This window comes from Vombatus ursinus, unplaced genomic scaffold (genome assembly GCF_900497805.2).
Source record: "Vombatus ursinus unplaced genomic scaffold, bare-nosed wombat genome assembly UNPS02014863.1, whole genome shotgun sequence".
Taxonomy (NCBI): Eukaryota; Metazoa; Chordata; class Mammalia; order Diprotodontia; family Vombatidae; genus Vombatus; species Vombatus ursinus.
Window position 1 is genome coordinate 21,141,799 of NW_020954641.1, and position 23,355 is coordinate 21,165,153.

The 23,355-nt window shown below is 39.2% G+C and overlaps 1 protein-coding gene across 3 annotated transcripts in view; it reads left to right on the forward strand.

Annotated features, from left to right (window-relative positions):
* Positions 1 to 22,938, forward strand: part of ATP10B (ATPase phospholipid transporting 10B (putative)) — a 334,760-nt gene extending 311,822 nt beyond the window's left edge. For 2 of the 3 annotated variants that reach the window (XM_027842047.1, XM_027842048.1), the window contains 5 exons: positions 1,383 to 1,583; positions 10,505 to 10,585; positions 12,177 to 12,281; positions 16,532 to 16,719; positions 20,081 to 22,938. In XM_027842047.1, the coding sequence (XP_027697848.1) occupies positions 1,383 to 1,583; positions 10,505 to 10,585; positions 12,177 to 12,281; positions 16,532 to 16,719; positions 20,081 to 20,570 (1,065 nt within the window). In that variant the 3' untranslated portion in view covers positions 20,571 to 22,938. Of the gene's footprint in view, positions 1 to 1,382; positions 1,584 to 10,504; positions 10,586 to 12,176; positions 12,282 to 16,531; positions 16,720 to 20,080 lie in introns of those variants that run through there. The other variant, XM_027842049.1, reaches the window with a different exon arrangement.
* Positions 22,939 to 23,355: the final 417 nt, after the last annotated feature.

A 23,355-nucleotide genomic window follows, 5' to 3' on the forward strand; every position in this document is an offset into this window, starting at 1 on the left:
GATAGATAGATAGATAGATAGATAGATAGATAGATAGATAGATAGATCAAATAGATTCACTGAGGGTTTTTTTTCCTTCTAACTCTTAAGAACAGCATATTGAATGCTTTGAAAATCTGTATATAGTGTTGTATCAGACTCTTCACAGCCTCATTAGGCCCCTGCCTTCCAAGAAACACTTCAGAGACTAGCTGAAGAAAGATTCCTCTCCAAGTAGCATAGCTGGGAAGCTGCAACAGGAGGCAGACTGGCCTGGTATGCAAAACACCCAGTGATGAAGACAGTTCTTTCTTTGAACAAAAGCATCAAACTGAGAAAGAGGTAAAAGAGCCAGGGCAGGAAACAACAGGTTCAGGTTTTCAGACCTAGGTTTTAAAACTAAAAAAAAAAAAAGTCAAATAACTACAGACAGTCATATCCCCTGGGTGAAAAGGACAGGGATTCATGGGCATGCTTTTAACCAAAAGCAATAACCCACGAAGCAGCAGCATTTTAGAAAAGAGAAAACAAGAAGGAAAAAGGAATCTCGTAAAGGTCATTGACCTAAAAGTTAGGACTTCCGCCCAAGCTCTGCCACTATGGAGTCAGAGTGACTCCATTCCGGCAAGTCAGCATCAAATGTGCTGACTCAGAGTCTCAGTTCTTCCAGTAAGGAGCTGAGTGACGTGGGTAATTCATTTTTAAACTCTCTAGTCCTCAGTTTCATCACCTATCAATGGGGGTGGGAAGTGAGGGATCATAATTACTAGCACCTACCAAGGTGGTTAAGGCTAGCCAAGTGGCAGTAGATAGCATGCCAGGCCAGGAGTCAGGAAGACTCATCTAGCTGTGTGAACCTGGGCAAGTTACTTAACCCTGTTTGTCTCAGTCTCTTCATCTGTAAAATGAGCTGAAGAAGGAAATGGCAAACCACTCCACTACCTTTGCCAAGAAAACCCCGAATGGTATCACAAAGAATCAGGCATGACTAAAACAACTAAACCACAAAATAAGATAGTTATGAGGGTGAAATTAGATAATGTATATAATGTACTTCTATACCCTAAAGTTCTATATAAATGTAAGTTATCATTATTATTATTATTAATCTGTAAAATGAGACTAATAATATCTGCCCTACCTTAATCACAAGGTTTTCATGAGGATCAAATGGAATGATGTATGTAATGTCCTTAGTCATCAAAAACACAATAAATATCATCTGTTATCCTCATGACCATGTAACAGCTCCAAGTCAGTTATAGCAGCAATCTGCTCTTTGTATGATCTTTCCCTAAATTATATCAAAATTACTTTCATTGGCATGTTGTCAGCACACTTTGGAAATACTGGGTTGAATGAGCTCCAGAGGTAACTAAAGATCCCACCATCTCTCCCTACAGTGCTATGTCAACCTTCTCTTTTGGTACCAATTCTTCTGTGGTTTTTCGGGTTCCACGATGATCGATTACTGGCAGATGATATTATTCAACCTTTTCTTCACCTCCTTACCACCCCTTGTCTTTGGGATCCTAGATAAAGACATCTCTGCTGAAACCCTCCTGGCTCTGCCAGAACTCTACAGGAATGAGCAGAATTCTAAGGTAAGGAGCTTGGGACTGGAGTTCTCAGGCTAAGCCCAGAAGAGTCACATTTCTTAGCTCGGGCTCCAACTAGGAAATTCAAGTAGTAGCTAAGGACAGTGTTCCATTGTGGAAAATAACATAGAGAATAGGGTCTTCTACTTTTTGTTGAACAGACATACCTAGATCATAGGATTATAATAGCTGGCATTTATATAGTGCACTTTACAGGTTTTTTCTTATCTCGTTCTCACAAACTGGGGAGACACTCAGTCTTTTTGAAGCACCCAGTATGTTCTATGTAGTATACTAAGTGTTTGGGATACAAGAAAGGCAAAGGACAATCCCTGCTCTCAAGGAGCTTACAGTCTAAAGGGGGAGACAACAAACAATTATGTATAAATAAAATATATGCAGGATAAATTGGAGATTATCAATAGAAGTGGTACTATTATTATCCCTATTTTACAGATGAGGAAACTGAGTCAAAGAATTTAAGTGATTTGTTCAGAGTCACAGCTAGGCGGCACAGTGGATAAAGTATTGGATTTGGAGTTTGAATCTGGCCTTGGGCATGTTACTTAACCTCTCTGGACCTCAGTTTCTTCATCTGTAAAAATGGGGATAATAATAGCACTTACCTTACAGAGTTATTGTAAGGATCAAATTAGGTAACATGTATAGTGCTTTGCAAACTTTAAATAAATAAATGGTAATCATTATTATTGCCATTATCACCATCATCATTGTCTGTCTGAGGCAGAATTTGACCTCAGGTCTTCCTGACTCCAGAATTCTATGCACTTTAGCACTCTATGTACTCTAGCTGATTCTAGAATTGGGAAGAACCTTAGAGATCATCTAGTCAAACCCCTTTCTTTTTCAGAGAAAGAAACTGAGGCCAAGAAAAGCTAAATGACCTGCCCAAGTAGTAAGTGGCAGAGCTGGTATTTGAACTCAGATCCTATAATGTCAAGTTCAATCCACTAAGTTCAGTGCTCTTTCCTACTACACCATGCTAAGGCACTTCCAGAACAATACAAAAAAGTATATGATAAATGCAAGGTTATGTGGTACATCTAAAGGCTAACTTCCATTGGAGGCCAGAGAAGGAAGAAATTAATGTGAGTCAGAGTAGACAGTGTGGGCTTCATGGAGAAAATAACACTAGAACTGTGCATTTAAGTATGGAGAGAATCTGAGCAGATGAAGAGGAAGGCCTTCAGAGTGAGAGGAAGCATTTTTGCCTACCTTGTCTAGGACATCTCCTCCACAATAATCTAAGAACCACACCAGACAAAATTCTAGTTTGTAAAGCCAAGGAAAAGCCACAATGAATCATTTTTCCAGCCCAGAGAAAAATAGAAAGATAGGTCTGCAGACATTTGGGACTGGGGACATCTAGAACCCTAGCTCAGAGGCAGATGTGGTGGTAGGATTCCATTCCCCAGAAAAAGAGGGCCAAGACAGAAGACTAGGGCAGGAATGGCTGGGGCCAGAGAAGACCCCAGGGAATCCCTAAATTAGCACTGGGTACAGAAGAGGTGCCATGGGGCTCAGTCACTAATTGCCTAGGTCCTGGTCATGGATCCAGGGCAAAGTAGAGCTGTTGCAGTCTCAAGGGAGCATGGGCCCACCCTGCCTGTGTACTGAGCAAGAAACAAGTTCTGAAAATGAATCTGGGTGGTTCTGAGCTCAGGAGCAGAACAGCAGGACCACAGCTCTAGCCTTTACTACAGCATATGAGCTCACAGTGGAATTATCAAGGCAAGATAGCAGTTCAGTCACAAGGCAAGAGTCCCAGACCAAAGAAGAGATAGCAGTTCAATCACCAGAGAGCCTCCCAGAGGGTTAAGAGTGACTGAGTCCAGTAGCAGTTTACTGAAACTTAATCACATACAAGTCAACAGACCCAAATATAGGTCAGGAACTGCCAGACCTCAAACCAAGATGTTTGAACCTGTCTCTGGATCACATCAGCTGGAGAATACTGAAAACTTGCAGGTCACCATACTGAGCTATGAAAGCAGCGGCAGAATACAAAAGTACAGAATCTTGGGCCAGACATCTCTCTCCCCACCCTGCCAAAGTGTGTAGAACTAAGACTAACATAAAGTCCAAAGTCGAGAAGCAGGCTGGAAGAATGAGAAAACATAAGAAGAACCCAACCATAAAGAGCTTCTATGGTTATGGAAAAGCTCAAGACACACACATGCACACACATACATACATACACACACATACACACACACACACACACACACGTGCACACACCACATGACTTGGAAATATCTTCCAAGGAAGGCCTCAAGGAAAAATGCTGATTAGACCCAAAGAATTCCTGGATGAGTTAAAGAGTTTAAAAGGGAGCTTAAAAATTATTTTAAAAACCAAATGAGGGCTATGGAAGAAAACTACAAAGAGAATTAACAGATTAGTACAAGGGATACAAAATCTTACTGAAGAAAACAACTTGGCCCTATAATTGGCCAAATGGAAGCTAAGGACTCAGTGAGACATCAAGAAATAATAAAAACAAAGTCAAAAGACTGAAAAAATAGAAGAAAATGTGAAATATAAAGGAAAAACAACTGACCTGGAAAACAGATTGAGGAGAGATAATTTAAGAATCATTGGTCTACCTACAAGCCAAGAACAGAAAAAATAAAAAAGACCATAGACATTATATTTCAAGATATCATTTTTTAAAACTGCTCAGATACCTAAGAACCAGAGGGCAAAGTAAAAATTGAAAGAATCTGCTAGTCACATCCTGAAAGAAACTCCAAAATCCAGAGTTCCTAGGTCAAGGAAAAAATACTGCAAGCAGCCAGAAAGAATTCAAGTACCGAAGAGACACAGGATAATGCAAGACTTAGTAGCTACACTACAAAGAAACAGAAAGTTTGGAATATGAAATAACAGAAGGTGAAAGATCTAGGCTTACAACCAAGAACAACCTTCCTAGCAAAATAGAATATAATCCTATAGAAGGGAAAATTAACCTTTAATTAAATTGAGAACTTTCAAGTTTTCCTGATGAAAAGACTAGAGCTAAATAGAAAATTTGAAATATAAACACAGATATTTAATAAAAGAACAAAACAGGTAAACATGAATGAAAAGTCATAAGGGACTAAACAAGGAGAAATTGTATTCATATATGGGGAGATGATACATGTATGTTCTCAGAATTTTATCATCACCAGGTGTCTTAGAGGGAATCCAATTAGACAGAAGTCCTGGGTATGATTTTATTATATTTGGATGATATCAAAAGAAAAATGGAAGAGCAGTGAAGCTAAGTGCACTGGGACAAGGAGGAAAGAAGAGGAAGAATGGAGAAAATTATCTCACATGAATGAAATATACAAGGAAAAGTTTATACAATAGAGTGAGGTGAGGGGAACACTTGAACCTCATTCTCATTTGAACTGGTTCAAGGAGGGAAGAATATAAATATATATGCAGTTGGATACAGAAATTAATCTTACTTCACAGGGAATTAGGAGGAAAGGAACTAAGAGGGGAATAAAAGAGAGAAAAGATTAAAGGAAGCAATAGCAGAAGCAAAAGATTTTTAAAGAGGAGATATTAGACAAAAGGGAAAGAAAGTATAAGAGAATGGGAAAGAGGAAAATTTGCAATCATAACTGGGAATGCGAATGAGATGAACTCACCCCTAAAACAGAAGAGGATAGGAGAGTGGATTAGAAAATAGAATAAAAAAAAGAAAATAGAATCCAGAAATATTTTGTTTACAAGAAGCATACTTGAAAAAGAAAAAAACACACATAGAGTTAAAATAAGGAGCCAATCATAATCTATTATGCTTCAGCAAAAGTAAAGAGGTATCTTTTTCTCAGTTAAAGAAAAAGCAAAAATAGACCTAAATAAAGAAGATGAATGGGGTAACTACCTTTTGCTAAAAGGTACCACAGACAACAAATTAATATCAATACTGAACATACATGCACCAAATGACACATCTACATTCTTAAAGGAAAAGTTAAACTATAATAGTAAGGGACCTCAATTTACCCCTCTCAGATTTAGATAACTCTAACCATAAAATAAAAAAGAAAATAGTGTTGAGGAGATGAACAGAATTTAGAAAAGTCAAATATGATAGGCCTCTGGAGCACACTGAATGGGAAAAAAAGAAATCTACCTATTTCATAGCTGTGCATGGCACATCTAAAAAATTGGCCACATTAAGGATATGAACACCTCACAAACAAATGCACTAAAGCAGAAATATTAAGTCCATCTTTTCTGACAACAATGCAGTAAACATATTTAATAAGGAGATTTTGAAGCATATATTAAGGTAATTGGAAACTAAGTAGCTTAATCCTAAAGAATGGGTGAATCAAAGAACAAATCATAGAAATAATCAATAATTTATTCAAGATGACAACAAGAAGACAACATATAAAATTCTATGGCATGAAGGCACATCCTTAGGGAAATTTTCTATCTCTGAACTATTTCATCAACAAAAGAGAGAAAGAGGAGATCAAGGAATGGGGCATTCAACAACAGCCAAAAAAGGGTGGCAAGCACTAGAAAACCAACAAATTTTAAAAGTGCTAATTGAACACCAAACATAGAAAGCCTGAAAATCAAAGAAGAGAAATGAAAGTTAAAAGAAAACCATTGAACTATTAAATGAAAGTAGGAGCTGGCCCTGGAGTCATGAGGACCTAAGTTCAAATCCAGCCTCAAATTAATACTAGCTGTGTGACCCTGGGCAAGTCACTTAACCCTGATTGCCTCCAAAAAAAATAAATAATTAGGAGCTGTTTTTGTTTTGTTTTGTTTTTAAAGAAAAACATTAAGGGAAAGGACCCACATGTACAAAAATATTTATAGCAGCTCTTTTTGTGGTGGCCAAGAATTGGAAATTGAGGGGATGTCCATCAGTTGGGGAATGACTGAACAAGTTGTGTTATATGAATATAATGGGATACTATTGTGCTATAAGAAATGATGAGCAGGTGAACTTCAGAAAGACTTGGAAAGACTTATTATAAACTGATGCTGAGTGAAGTGAGCAGAGCCAGGAGAACATTGCACACAGTAACAGCCACATTGTGCAATGACTAACTTTGATAGACTTAGCTCTTCTCAGCAATGCAAGGATCTAAGACAAATACAAAAGACTCACAATAGAAAATGCTGTCCACATCCAGAGAAAGAACTATGGAGTCTGAATGCAGATCAAAGCATACTATTTGCTCTCTTTTTGTTTTGTTTTGTTTTGTTTTGTTTCTTTTTTTCGTGGTTCCTCCCATTGTTTCTAATTCTTCTTTATAACATGACTAATGTAAAAATGTTTAATATGAATGTATATGTAGATCCCATATCAGATTGCATGCTGTCTTGGGGAGTGAGGGGGAGAAAATTTTAAACTCAAAAAGCTTATGGAAGTGAAAGTTGAAAACTAAAAATAAATAAATTTTAAAAAAAGAAAAACATTAAAATAGATAAGCCATTCATTTATTTGATTAAGAAAAAGAAAAAAATATTACCAGTATCCAAAATGAAAAAAGTTAATTCAAAACCAAAGAGAAACTAAAAGCAATTATTATAAGCTGTTTAACCCAACTATATATGTCAATAAAACTCACAATGTAAATGAACTGGGTAAATATTTACAAAAATATAAATTGCAAGATTAATAGAACAGGAAATAGAAAACTTAAATAACCCTATCTTTTAGAAAAACAAATTGAATAAGCCATAAATGAGCTCACTAAGAAAAAAATCCCAAAACCAGATGAATTTACAAACTAATTCTACCTGATATTTAAGGAATGATTCTAGCACTACATAAAAAGTTTGAAAAAATAGATAAAGTGTTCTACTATATTCCTTCAAAGACCCAAATATGGTTTCTATACCTAAACCAGAGAGAGTCAAAACACACAAAAAAAAGAAAACATAAGCCAATTTCCCTAATGAATATTGATACAAAAATTTAAATAAAATGTTAGAAAGGAGACTACAGCAATATATAACAAAGATTGTATGCTATGACCAGGCTGGATTTATACCAGGAATGCAGGGTTGGTTCAATATTGGAAAACTATAAACATAATTGACATATTAATAATAAAACCAACAAAATCATATCATTTCAATAGATGTAGAAAAAAGTTTGATAAAATACAACACCCATTTCTGTTAAAGAAAAAATAAACAGTAAAATACACAGGAATAAATTGAGTTTTCCTTAAAATGATAAGTAGTATATATTTAAAACCAAGAGTAAGCATTATCTGTAATGGGGATAAGCTAGAAGCCTTTCCTATAAGATCAGAGGTGAAGCAAGGATGTCCATTATCACCATTACTATTCAAAATTGTAGTAGAAATGCTAGGAATCACAAGACAAGAAAAATATATTGAAGGAATAAGTATGGTCAAAGCAGAAACAAAACTATCACTTTTTCCAGATGATATAATGATTTACTCAGAGAATCATGGAAAGTCAACTAAAAAACTAATCAAAACAATTAACAACTTCAGCAAAGTTGTAGGATATAAATTGAACCTACACAAATCATTAACATTTCATAGATTAACACAAAAAAGGGAAGAGATAGAGAAATATCATATAAAATAACCTCAGACAATAAAAAATACATGGGAATGTACCTTCCTAGACTTCCACGGGAACTATATGAGCACAATTATAAAACACTCTTCATACAAATAGAGATTTAAATAATTGGAGAAATATTCATTGCTCATGGGTATGCCAAGGCAATCTAATAAAAATGACAGTAGTGCCTAAATTAATTTACTTGTTTAGTGCCATACCAAATAACCAAAGAATTACTTTATAGAGCTAGAAAAATAATGGCAAAATTCATCTGGAGGAATAAAAGATCAAGAATATTATAGGAATCAATAAAAAAAGAGAAAGGGGACCTAATGGTATCAGATCTCCAACTATACTACAAAACTGTAATAATCAGAACAATCTGATACTGTTTAAGAAATAGAGAGGTTGAAAAGTGGAACAGATCAGTTATATAAAATACAGAAGCAAATGAGCACAGTAACCTAGTGTTTGATAAATCCAAAGATCTCAGCTACTGGGGCAGGAACTCACTATTTGACAAAAACTGTTGGCAAACGTGGAAAATAGCATGGCAGAAACTAGGCACAGACTAATATATCACACTAATGTATCAAAATGATTACATGATTTAGACATAAAAATATATAATAAGCAAATTAGTGGAGTATGAAAAAAATTACTTTTCTGATCTGCAGATATGGGAAGAGTTCATAATCAAATAAAAGATAAAGAGGTTTACTGGTGAATGGATAATTTTAATTATATAAAATTAAAAGGGCTTTGCACAAACAAAATCAATGCAGCTACAGTTAGAGGAAAAGCAGGAAACCAGGGGACAGCATCTTGCCTCAGTTAATGGTGTTCATAAGAAAGCCTTGGCCAAGGGGGCAGCTAGGTGGCCCAGTGGATAGAGCACTGGCCCTGAAGTCAGGAGGACCTGAGTTCAAATCCGGCCTCAGACCAAACACTTGACACTTACTAGCTGTGTGACCCTGGGCAAGTCACTTAACCCCAATTGCCTTAAAAAAAAAAGAAAGAAAGAAAGAAAGCCTTGGCCAAAAAAAATACCACCTGATGGCCAGTGATATTCAGAGCTTCTTAACTTAATAAAGCCAGGAATTTGAAAACAGACACATAATGTTACCAGGCCCCAGCCTGAAGCCCTTGCAACTTAGTAGAACCCACCAGACTTTGCCTATAACATCACAGCCTCAAAAAGCTCAGAATCCCTTCAATGCCATGATAAGAAACTGGAGGATCACTCAAATAGAAAGTTTTGATCCAAGCTTAAATAAAAATCCTTGCAGTTCAAGGCAGAAGTTGGGAATATTAAGTCAGCTGAAGTATTTTGTTCAGACTCTATATATATGTTTGTGAGTGTTTATATTCTTTTTTATTTTTACTCTTGTAAACATCATATCCCTTTGATAAACTATTCATTGATGATAAAACAGGGGATCTTAACCTATTTTGTGTCATTAACCCCTTTACCAGTCTGGTAATGCCTCTATGGACCCCTTCTCAGAATAATGTTTTTCAATACATAAAATAAAATATATAGGATTATAAGGAAACAAATATATTTAAATACAGTTACCAAAATATGTTTTTTAAAGCTTATGGACCCCAGATTCAGAAAACCTGCTCTAAAAGAAGTCATTGTACCTGAGATACAGGTTATAAGCTGCTCTGCTCTTCCTCAGGAATGCACAGAAGGTGATGAAAGAAGTGAGAACACACATTTCTCAAGTTTGTGCTCTGTCTTCCAGCAACCAGTGAGCCAATTTCTAGGACTTTTGTGGATCATTTATAAATAGACAGCCTGAATAACTGTCAGTTATAACTGTCATTTAAAGCCAAAAACCACATCAGATATTATTGTCCTAAATATACCACCTACAAGCAAAGTCTTTTAAGGGAGTAGAAAGGGAATCCAACCTGAAAATGGGAGGTCTGAGTGCTAATCCTAGCTCTACTGCTCATCCTCTGTGTGAATTTGGGCAAGATAATAAGATTTTGAGCTGGAAGGGACCTTGGAGATCATTTTGTCTATCTCCTTCATTTTACATGTGAGGAAACTGATGCCCAGAGAAGTTATGTGATTCACTTAAGGTCATGAGGGTAATAACTAGAAGAACTGAGATATGAACTCAGTCCCTCTGACTCCACAGCACCACACTTCTTTCCCTCTTCCAGCCTGGGTTTCTTCATTATCAAATGAGGTGTCTGGACTGGAGCCAGTGATCTTCGAGGTCTCTTCCAGCTCTCAAATGCAATGAGTCTGTAATTTTCTATCAATCATTAGAGGTCAGCTTTGGTGATGGTAACCTGGATGAATTCCTTCCCCACAGTTCTACAAGCTGTCAACTTTCTGGATTGCCATGGTGGATGCTTTCTATCAAAGCCTCATCTGTTTCTTTATCCCTTATTTGGTAAGTTCCATACCTACTTTCCAGTCTTGAACCTGGATTGAGGATTTTGTCCTGTTTTGGCACAGGAATTTGGTGTTGTGCAATGTGTAGGGCTGAGTCCAGAGACAAAGTGTCCTCCTAAACTCTATACCTGAAATATGGGTGACTGACACCAGGTGAATAGAGATATTGGTTATTGGATGATTTTTGGATGATAATGGAAATGTTGAATGAGAAAGAAAACCCAATACAATTTAACAAGAACTTATTAAATTCCTACCTTGTGTAAGTCCCTACCCTCAAGAGGTTGTTGTACTGGGGAGACCCAGACCAGTTAGATTTATCTTGGTATATCAAAAGACCATAGATGTAAAATTGAAGGTAACTTTATAAATCACCTGGTCTAAAATCTCATCACTTTCAGATGAGAAAACTGGGGTCTAGAGAGAGGGAGAAATTAATCTAAGGTTATTCCAGTAGTGAGAAGGCAGGCTTCAATCCCAAGTTTGTATTCCCCCAGTGCCTAGCTCAGTCCTGGGCACATAGTAAATGGCCAGCAAACACTTGTAGAAAGAGCAAATCACTTAATCCAGAGAGCACTGGAGAATCCGCTCTTAGGCATCTACATTAGCCAGAATCCCCTCCTTGCTAGGCCTGGTTCAGGCACCAACTACTGTATAGAGTATTCCCTGGTTTCCTTCACTGCCCCTGGCTGAAAATGATCTCTCCCTATTATAATTTGACCCTGAACACATTGTTCTCTCTAATGTGTCTGGCTGCTACTGAGTTAATGGATGCTCTCTCCCTAGTAAAAAGGCATACATCTGGCTTGCATTTGTAGCCTTACTCGTTCCCATAATGACCTCTTCCTGATCAGAAATTCTCCCTCTTCTCAAATGCTTCTTCTCTCAGACAAATGTTTACATTTTTATTTTACCACACCCTCTCCTATGACGTCAAGGGATAGATGGCCATTGCCACACACATTGCCAATATATGCCTCTTTTTTTTAATCTATCTTTTTTAATTCCCATTCCTCCTCCTCCCCACACCATAGATATAAGCTCCTTAAAGGAAGAGCCTGTACCACTTTTGTATTTGTGTCACCAGCACCTAAAACAGTTCCTGGCTGTCAATTTGTCAATCCATAAACATTTATTAAGTTCTCAGTATGTGTCACTGTTCTAGAAACTAATATAAATACATTAGTGAAATAGTCCCTGTCCTTAAGGAGTTTAACCAGGGAAGATGACATACACGTGGGATTATAAGGTTATAGGATCCTATATGAGTACATACATAATATATACAAAATTAACACAAAGTAAGTTAGAGGAAGAGGACACTGGCAGCAATGAGGAAGGACTGGGACATGATAGATGCTTGGTAAATATTTGTTTAATCAAACATACCTAATAAATTCAGGTTGGTTTTGATTTTTAATTAAATGTTTTACTGGTACTCTTTTTTTTTTTAACATTTCGACTCTCCAATCACTCCTCTCCCTTTACCCAACTAAGAAGATTAGATAAGTGAAATTGACTAGCACTGTCCATGTCTGACAAGATATGATTCATTCCACACCTATAATTTCCGTGTGTCTCTTTTGTAGGTCTACAAGGACTCTGACATTGGTGTCTTCACTTTTGGAACACCCATCAATACCATCTCTCTCACCACAATCTTGTTACACCAGGCAATGGAAATGAAGACATGGGTATGGACACCATAGCATCATCAATTTAGAGTTAAGAAGGAACCTTAGGAGGCATTCAGGCCAGCCCCACCATTTTACAGATGAAATAATCAAGGATCAGAGAGATTAAATGGATTACCAAAATTAAGTTGTAACAAGAGGCAAAGCTGGGTTCTCTGACTCCAAATCCACCATTCTTTCTACTGTACATAGTGGTTTCCTAGTAATTACTTCCGCAAATATTTTGACTTACATTCAATTAGCTGTCCTCTTAGGTCCATTCCAATTATAAGATACTGAAAGTCTAGAGGGCCAGGAGACAGGTTAGGAGGATTCCAAGTTGGTTTTGCATTTAGCCTTAGACTTCACAATCCCACCTTTCTAGTCTTTTTTCACACTGTTCCCTCCCCTTTTGCCATTCTGCATTACAACCAAACTAGAATGCTAGCTATTTGTCTCATCCTATTCCCTCCCACCTATGTGGAGCTATACAATCCATCCCATGTGACTCAAACACATTCCCTGTTGAAATCCTTCTCTTCCTTTAAGGTTTATCCATTGCAGGTGCTATTCCTCTCCACCCCTTTCATAAAGTTTGCCATGATCCCTCCAGGCTCCCAACTGAAAGTCATTTATCCTTACTAAAATTTTCCAAAACAATTTTGTCTTTTTTGTCCCCTTTTTGCCCTTAACACTTTCTCCCTTGTATTGTTCTCATCAATTATCCAATCAACAAACATTGATTAAACATCTACTGTGTGCCAGGCACCAAGAATTCAGATATAAAGAATGGAATAATCCAGGAGAAACAAGTACGTATATGAAATAAAGTACATAATGAATATAAAGATGATAAATTCAAATAAATGTGAAGTAGTTAAATACAAGGTTGTTGAGAGAGAATGCTGGGTTTGGAGTCAGGAAAACCTTAGTTCAAATTGGGCCTCAGACACTTATTAACTGTGTGACCTTCGGCAAGTCATTTAACCTCTATTTGCCTTATTTTCCTCAACTGTAAAATTGAGCTAATAATAGCACCTACCTCCTAGAATTGTTGTGAGGATCAAATAAAATAATATTTGTAAAGCATTTAGCAGAGTACCTGGCACACAGTAGACACAATATAAATGCCAGCTATTGTTACTATTATTGTTATTATAATAATTGTTAATACTATTACTATTATCAACTAGCAGTTGAGGGAATCAGGAACAATTTCATATAGAAGTTAGTACTTTGACTTATCTTCAAGGAAGTGCAGGGGGAGGGCATTCTAGGAATGGGCAACTTAGCAGTGTATGTCTGCTATTCCTCCTGATACACATGAGACAGTAATCACCTTTATGGTGGGGACTGACATTTTTATCTCTGTATCACCAGTGCCTGTCATATGACAGGCACTTAATACATGCCTGTTGAACAACTTTTCACTTACAAGCTGTGTGACCATGGACAAATCATTTAACCACTCTGATCCTTGGTTTCCTTATCTATAAAATAAGAGATTTAGACTAGACAATCTCTAAGATTCTTGTCTTTAAAGAGCTTAGATTCTAACTGGGAAAACAAAATCGAAGAAACGTGAAACAATGAGAAAACAGTTAAATGCTAAACTATGAAATACTGATTATAACTGTTTGTTGGTGCTTCCAAGGAGGGAAAAGTTAGTGACAACCAAAAGCCTTCTTTGAATGATGGATATGAACTGCATACGTAAATGAGAAGAAGATACCCTGGGGGTAAGGGAACACCTTGGGAATAGGGTAGGGATGGAGCATAAGCAAAGGCACAAGGTTTGTAAAAAAAAAAAAATAATAAGCAGAGTGTTTGGAGAAAGTAAAGACACTAACCTCATTGCTCTCCTTATTGGAGCAAAAGATTAATGTTGGTAAGTAGTGGGAAACATGGTTTCATAAATCATTCAATTCAACAAGCATGTATTAAGCTACCTGTTATATATAAGGAGAATGGAAACATGATATAGTGTATAAAGGCCTAGTCTTAGAGTCAGAAGACCTACCTTGAAGCTCTGCCTCTTACATATGCTAGCTTTGTGACCATGGACAAGTCACCTAACCACTCAGCACCTCAGAGGCAACTTTTTAAGACTGAATTTCAGACAGCTTGCTGATCTGCATCCACTGGTCAAATTTCCATACCAGGAGCTTCTTACACCAATAAAAATCACAGGTCCACACCCCTCCCAAAAATAAAAAGTCCAAGGCATTGTATTAGGTACTCAGGGATCAAAGACAAAAAACTGAGCGGTCCCGGCGCTCCAGGAGTTTACAATGTAGGTAAAATGAGGCCAGATTAGAGGGACTTAAATGTTAATTCTTTCCAAATAGTATGCCCTTATGATTGCAGAAACAAATTCAATAGATAAGGGGCAGCTAGATGGCGCAGTGGATAGAACACCAGCCCTGTAGTCAGGAGGACCTGAGTTCAAACCAAACACTTGACGTTTACTAGCTGTGTGACCCTGGGCAAGTCACTTAACCCCAATTGCCAAAAAAAAAAAAAATTCAATAGATAGTAAAGAGACGATGTGGATTTCACCTGACATATTTATGCTCCAGAACACTGGTCCATCTTGCCCTTGGTCAGCGGACCTTCACCCTGGTGTTAAGCTAGGACCTGATCATCCCAGGCACTGTCCATAGAACAATTTAGCATAACGGCTTTGCTCTTATTGGAGTAACCTCTATGCATGATTCTCATTCGACCGTGCCACCAAATGGACTTTTTTTTAACTCAGTAATACACAATCAGGCTACTATTGTAACCAAGACAGATGATGAGGCTTTTAAGATTTGGGAAATTTTCTGATTGGTCTTTCGATTCTCTTTACAAAGAAATAGAATTAACATCCTGAGCCATTTAACTGAATATGCTGCATCATTCATCTTTCAAAAAAAAGGCACGTTTTTTACATCTTCTCCATGCAGTTTTGCAGTAGTAATCACTCAATAGAAAAGACCGACCAAGTTAATTGCATCTCAGGCATCTGAGCCCCTTCAGTTCCTCTTTCTGTCCATGGAGCCTGCAGTGCTCCATCATGCAGAGAAATCGAACAGAAGACATGATTCAGTGCCCTTGGAAAAGGAGCTCGTTGTCCAAACCACCGCACAGAAGCTGTCCTTTTGAAGACACTCTAAACAGGGTCCAGAGTCTGTACTTTCTGTAATATTCACATAAAAGGCTACTCTTATTAGGGTGCTGGGCCTGTGATTTTGTTGGCAAAGGGAACTCCCAAATGAGGACCCTCCCTCTCCCAATGCAGTCAGCACCATCTCTGAAACTTATAATTTTGGGAAGTCGTCTAGAGTGCTGAGAGATTAGCGGGCTTGTCCAGAGTCATAGAGCCAATATGCCTCAGAGGCAGGGGCTGAGCCCACGTCTTCCTGGCTTCAAGGCCAGCTCTCTACTAATCTCACTAACTCTCAAAAGAGTTATTTTTATAGAGTTAACACAAGTTCAAATATCCATATTTTTTCTGATCATTCCCATATTCACAGTAAGATGAGAAAGCCAGCTAAGACGAGACAAGCCAACCAGTATTTATTAAGTGCATGCTGTATGCCAGGCACTGTTTTAAGCACTGGAGAGCCAAGTATAAGCAAAAAGTAGTCCCTTGCCTCCAGAAGTTTTGCATTCCAATGGGAGAAGATAACATACAAAAGCGACCTAAAAAGGTTGGAGGGAGAAGGGGGAAGGTACCTGAGGAGGGGGTATGGTGGAGATGTCCTGAGAGTCAGAAGCAGAGCTGAGGAGAATTAAGCATGGCCAGACTAGGCCCATCCCCAAAATGTAGGCCCCAAGAGGAACTCAGGAATGGTAGAGGCTGCCAGAGAGGTGGAGGGATGTTCCAGGGGGAGAAGACCCTAGTCACAGAGGGGAAAGCTCTAGGGCAAGGGTGGGGAACCTGCTGCCTCGAGGCCATGTGTGGCCCTGTAAGTCCTCAAGTGCAGCCCTTTGACTGAATCCAAACTTCACAGAACAAATCCCCTCAATAAAAGGATTTGTTCTGTAAAACTTAAGACTCAGTCAAAAGGATGCACCCGAGGACCTAGAAGGCCACACGGGGCCTCAGGCCACAGGTTCCCCACCCTCTTTCAGGGGGAGAGAGTCGCTAAGGCTTGGCAGTGAAGTCCTTGGCAGTGAGAATTAGAAGCAAAGCCAGGAGGAGATATTACCTTATAGAACTGCTACTGGTTTCCAGGTTCCATTGACTTTCAGCATAACATCACTACATCTTTTCTCATTTGCAGACATTCATCCACTGCACTGTGCTCATAGTTAGTTTCCTGCTTTATTTTGTGGTCTCCCTCCTGTACAATTCCTTCTGCGTCACCTGCAACAGCCCAACCAACCCCTACTGGATCATGGAGAAGCAGATGTCAGATCCCATCTTCTACCTCCTGTGCCTCCTTACACCTGTTGCTGCCCTCCTTCCAAGGTTAGCATGTTTAGACTGTTCTCCCTACACCACAGAGCAGCTAGGTGGCGCCATAGTGCACAGAGCCCTGGCCTGGCCTCAGGAAGACTCATCTTCCTGAGTTCAAATCTGACCTCAGATTCTCACTAGCTGTGTGACCCTGGGCAAGTCACTTAACCCTGTTTGCCTCAGTTTCCTCATCTGTCAAATGAGCTGGAGAAGGAAATGGCAAACCACCCCAGTGTCTCTGCCAAGAAAATCCCAAGTGGGGTCACAGAGTTGGACATGACTGAAAACGACTGAACAACCCTAGCCACAACTCCATGCACTAACCTCATAATCCAGGGATTAGGAGCTCAGATCTTTCTGGAGCCTGTAGGGCTATTGTTTTCATGACAGTATGGAATAGTGAGTGTAGGAGCACTGAGCTAGAGTCCTGGGTTCTAGTCTCAGCTCTCCCACTGAGTAGCTTTGTGACCTTAGGCAAGCCCAGTGACCTCTTCAGGTTTGTTATCTATAAAATGTGTATAATAATACACCTTTCATTTCCATTCCTTCTTACCCGAGGTTATTATTGAGAAAAGGAATAAAACTAAATTTAAAAGCACTTTGAAAAGAAGTACTTTATAAAAACAAACTAGCATTATTATAAGGTCTATTGTTTATTATAATTTCTTATAAAATAGTAATGATATCTTACATCTCTATAGTATTTTACATCATAAACATTCTCCCACCTGTCATATTTTATCTCGGCAATTACATGATGACAGAAGCAGAATAGGGCTCTCCATTTTACTAATGGGTAAGCTGAAGCAAAGGGAAAATCTTGGATTTCCTCAAAACTAATAATAATAACAATTAGTAGTAATGTACTATAGCTAATATTTATATTACACTTAAAGGTTTGCAAAGACCCTTTACAAATATTATCTCATTTGTTTCTAACAACCACCTTGGGAGGTAGGTGCTATTATTACAAGTTCAATTACAACAAATCAGCACGCAAATTAAAATCCAGGCCCCCAACTCCTACCTCCCAGGCTCCCAACATCAGATAACCTCCAAATGAACCTTCTAAAACATTGAGTCATTGTTCCTAGTGACTAATATAGACAAATGCCTCTAAAGGAAATATATTGCCACACAGGTCAGTGTCATAAATGATCTTAGAATTAGCTCTTGGAGTAAAATAAGATCACTGAGTGTTAGTCACTGTTCAACTTGAATGAATTTATCAACATTAGATATAGGCAAGAGGCTATCTGAGAGCCAAGGAGGACTTCTTTTGGGTAACCAGAGTATGGTGGGGAGGTCAAAAGCATATCCACAAGGACCATGTGGCCAAGCCCAAGGCCTTGGCTCACCCTCTAATCTTCAAGGGCTCCCCACTCCAATCTTCTTCAGGGGCTCACATAGGTAAATCCAGAAATTCATTGCACCTGCACAGATTTTAGTTTTCCTAGGCTATAGACAACCTGACACTTCCTCCTTGGACACAGATTCAGTGGAGATGAAAAAGGAAGGAATATACTTTCATAATAAGTCTCAGACAACATCTTCATCCACCCCCTTCATCCACCCCAAACCTAGAGAAACAGGACAAGGAGAAATAGGAGCACGAAGCTATATAGATGACCTATTTCATTCTTGACTGGAAAAAAGTTTGTTTGTGAAACAGTTAATATCATTCCTGGGAGATAAAACTGTTTGGGCAGACAACATGATATGATGGAGAAAACAATAGTTTTGGAGTCAGATGACCCAAGTTTGAATCCTAGATCTATAATTTATCAACTATGTGACTTCAGGCAAGTCACTTAAATTCTTTGGGTCTCAGTTTCCTCATCTGTATAAAATAAGTGACTCAGAGTTGACAATTTCTTTTCCTTCCAACTGTAAATCTTATAATCCTGGACACAAATTAGTGAATCCACCAGGATGGTGCCAGACTTAGGAAATGTGCATACAATCTTTCTCTTACCAATTATATTCTCCTTACATCTAAACTGTGATTCATTTCTGTTTGCTTCTCAATGTGGTGATCCATAGAGTTTAGATGAGACTGATTTCTCTCTTTCTCTCTGCACAGGAAGTCTCTAGTGACTTTGGCCCTCTCAGTCCCACAACCAAATTTCACATCCTTACTGCAATTTGGGCATTTGTTGAAAACATGATTTTTTGTTAACATTCATATCTACCCACTGTCATCTTTGCCTCTGTTCTCTCTCCTAAAAAGCTGCATCAAACACTCAGTTAAAAATTTTTATCCGCCACCTTAGGGATAGAGCCAAATGCTGTGATCATTGCTGGCTCAGCAGGATGTCTAGTTTAAAGAATTCAGTCTTTCACTCTTAATATTCAAGGTTAGAGGGCCCACATGTTCTCTCTGAGACATACTAGATCTTGTCTTTCATCAAGTTCGATTCCTGGAAGACCCAATTTCCTTACTCCCTCCACTAGCAAAATAGATCCATCTCTGGCTTTGCCCTCAAGCCCAGAATGGTTCAGTCACCTTCCAAAGGTAACAAATCAATGGTGGAGCCAGGTCTAGGACTCAACTTCCCTGACCACTAGCCCAGAGTTCTTTTCCCTACGCCCTGCTGCTTGTGAATGATTAATGAGCAGTTTCTACAATAGTCTACGTCAAAAGATAAGTCAGCCTTACCGTCTCTCCTTCCCAGCCTTACCTCATATGTCTTCCCTTCCCACACTCAAACTGAATTACTCTCTGCCTCTCTCATCATCTCCTGTCCCAGCCACGCCAGCCCCCAATGTATCCTATTCCCTATACCTTTGTTCATCCTATTTCCTATGCCTGGAATATCATCTTCTACCTCTTCTCTTGCTGATTTCCTCCCCATCCTTTAATTTCCAATGAAATGACACCTCCAGGAAGCTTCTGCTGATCCCTCCTGTCCATAGCAATTACCCCTTTTGGAGTTTAAATAGCACTTTGTTTTGTACCTCTTTCCTGCATCTGTATCATATCATTGTAAATTTTAGATATGTTTGTGTCAGCTCTATACTTTGTAAGTACTTTGAAAGCTGGTACTGTCTTATCTAGACATTTCATCTCCCCTACCCCTATTTCAGTGTTCTGCACAGAGAAAGCGCTTTAAAATATTGTTGGATAAATAACCTAACCTACCATGGAATCCTTCATAGCCCACTCAGTCTTTTGGGCCATCAGGGTTAGGGCATCAGACTATTCCTAGGACTGAAACATAAATCTTTTGAGAGTCAATATTTCCAGAATAGCAAAGATACCTGTTTAGGAGTTCAACTGACCTGAATGCCAAGATGGTATTCCCATTTTGGGGCCTGTTACTATAGATATTTGTAAGTGTTAAGGACTCATTACTTTTCCATCTCCCACCAGGTATTTTCTGCTGGCTCTGCAAGGGACCTATGGAAATTCACCCCTCCTGAAAGCTGAGAAACTGGACAAACTTCCCAAAGAGAAAAGGGAGCTGGCTATCCAGGAGTGGAAGAGACAAAGAGAGGGATTACCCACAGCCTGTCGAGCAGCTCCATCCCCTGGAAATGCCAACCTGGGTCACCTGCAAGTCCCCCATTTCACGGAACAGGAATCAAGGGACAACTCCCTAAAAGATTCCTCCCCTCCCATGAAAAGACATGTTGGGGACTGTGTACTTAATAGAGACAGAAGTAGCCCCCACTTCTGTCCATGTCATATGGGGTATAACCAAAGCTCGCCTCGCTCCGCAGCAAGACCCTCCCCAGATGAATACCTCTTGGGACCGAGTGAATCCGAAGCGTTCGGAATGTTCAAAAGTCCACAGATTGGCATCCCAGGACCCTCAAGCAGAGGGAGCCATCGCCGATCCCAGAGCTCATTGACTATATGAAGGGCCTCACACACAGCTGCGTATGCAGGGACAAACTCCAAACACGTTCATATAATGCGTTATCTTGTGACCTCAAGCAAGTCACAATCCGTTCTGGGCAAGTAGAAGAAGACTGGGCAGTCTTGACCCCTTTTCCTATCGGAATAATGACCTCCCTGGAGACAGAGCTGGCTTTCCCAATAGGTTAAAAAAAAAATAGTATGTGGGATAGAGAACAAAACTGGGAATTAGACAGCCGCTCTGAGAGTTTTCCACACCCATCAGGCAGGCCTTCTTACAGAAACGAGTCATGTGTTTCTTTTTTCAGGATGAAAAAATATTTCCATGCACAGTGAGCTAGGGCAATTCTTTAAGAAATGGCCCTCAAGCCTCCAGTTCCAGGAATGTGCCTGCAAATACTGAATCACTCTAATGAACAGCTTGTGGGGGTGTAGCGCTTCTCACATCAATAATTTGGCCCACACACTGGAGAAGAACTAAAATTTCAGAAGACACAGGCCCAGAGTTGGAGCAAAGGAGTCTGAGTTTCTTCCAAAAATGATCACACTTCCACCCAGAGGTCTGAACCTTCCTATATTCACAAAGTTAGGCCCAATGACCATTTAACCTTGAAGATAGCACTTGTTGCTGTTCCACCTCACTCCTCTTCCCCATGAAGGCCAGATTTGAATTCATTACTTTGGATATCTATTTTTTGAGGGGGAGAAGGAAAGAGAGAGAGAGCGGGAGGGAGAGAGAGAGAACTGCGTATTAGTCACTGTTCGACTTGAATGAATTTATCAGCATTAGATGTAGGCAAAAGGATAAAACAGAGCCAAGGAGGATTTCTTTTGGGTAACCACAATGTGATAGGGAAAGAAGGATCAAAGGACAAGGACTGTGAGGCCAAGCCCAAGAAGAGGAGGGGAAGGACTAGGACAACATTAAAAATTCATTCAATCATTCAGTCAGTCAACAAGCATTCATTAAGCACCTGCTAGGATTACAGATAACCTTGTTCACCTAAAACTGGGAACACTAGGACTTGGCCACATCAAATTAACACTTGCAGTTTTTTCAAGACACAGAAAAAGAAGTATTGCTTCACACAGTGAGTAGAAAGCTCAGGAAACTCATTACCCTTAGGAGGGGTCAGGGGCTGAAAGTATGAAAAGAATTCAAAGTGTTGTAATGTGTTAATAAATTAATTATAAAGCTGTAAAAGAAATTAGATTAAGTTAAGCTAGGGATGTTTCAAGGACATGCCCAACCATTTGAGGTTAACATGGAAAGGTACTCCCCTGATTGTCTATCAGAGACCGAGCACCAGACTGTAGAGACCAGAAACCTGTGTAAAAATTCTTATGGTTTTATGACCGTGGGGTCAGAGGAGGAGAAGACCTGTGATTTCATTGGTGTAGCGAATTCCCAACAAAGAATCTCCCTCTACTAGTGCATATTAGCAACTCATCTACTACTTATTCTTCAAGAGTTGCCTAAGCCACTGGGTGGTTGTGACTCACTTAGGGTCACACAACATGCATCAGAAGTGAGACTTGAACCCAGGTCTTCTTGACTCTGATGCTAGCTTCCTATCCTTTTAGCATATGGAAATCCCTGGACTGTTATAGTATCTGCATTCCCCAACTCATCACGGACCATGAAAAAGCCCTTCCTTCAGAGGCTAGAACACATCCCAGCTGCCATTTGGGAGGATGCAGGTAACTGAGCCAGCCTTTTCCATACTCAACTCTAAAACTGAAGATGTCATTCAAAGCTTTCTAACCTGGTCACTGTGCCTGGAACTAGTTTATCAGAGTCTTTCTACCTCTCACATTCTATATAATCTAGTGTCACCAACACTGGACAGTTGGTTAATTCTAGGTGATTTCTGTGATGCCAAGGAAAACAATAACAATGCAACCTTTCATGATAGAAAGGAAAAGACCAAAATGCAGAGGTCATAAATGCCTCACCTTCTACCCTCTGCATGTCTACAGCTCCCTACATGTCAAAAACCCATAAGGTCAAAGGCTAGAATTCTATTTCAGAGCTGTGAGGAACTGCACCGACTATGAAAGACAACAGGAGCCTCTTGCCTGAATGCCAGGTTGCACCAAATGCCATGCCAAGAGCATAGCATTTGATGAAAACCTTGTCAGGGTCTCTGTCCCCCCTCCTTTTTTTTAAATAAAACCAAATGTGATTATCCAACTTGCCCTCTAACTCAGGGGGAAAGACTAACTATGCGGGATCGTTTTTTTTTTTCCCTTTGTATCTGATAATTCATATTAATGGTTGTATTTAATGTATTTTATACTCTTTATCTGGTTTTGACTGACTGGAGATGTATGTATCATTTCTCTTGGAGGGAAAAAATAAATGGTTTTCCATAAGCAGCCATCAACAGAAATCTCTTGTCAACTTGTTCTTTCATCAGTGCCTTTCTCTGTCTCTCTGAGTCCCATTCTTTGATTAAGTTACTCATTATGTATTTACAATGTACATGGCCCAACATGGTGCTGCAGGAGGAACAGGAGAAGTAGAAGACCTTCTTTCAGAAGTTGATAGTCTACTCCAGCATACAAGTAAAACCAGACCTTGATGGGTATAGGGAAGTCCCAGGTGAGGAAACTCCCTCTGTCAATGCAGATCAGAACCTTCCCTGCAACTTATAGAGTTGGAGGGTTAACTCAATACCTGAGAGACTGAGGGATTACCTAGGGTCTCACAAGTGGTATCAGAGATAGGACTTGACCCCACATCTTCCCAGATTCAAGACTAGTTCTCTATGTACCATACCATA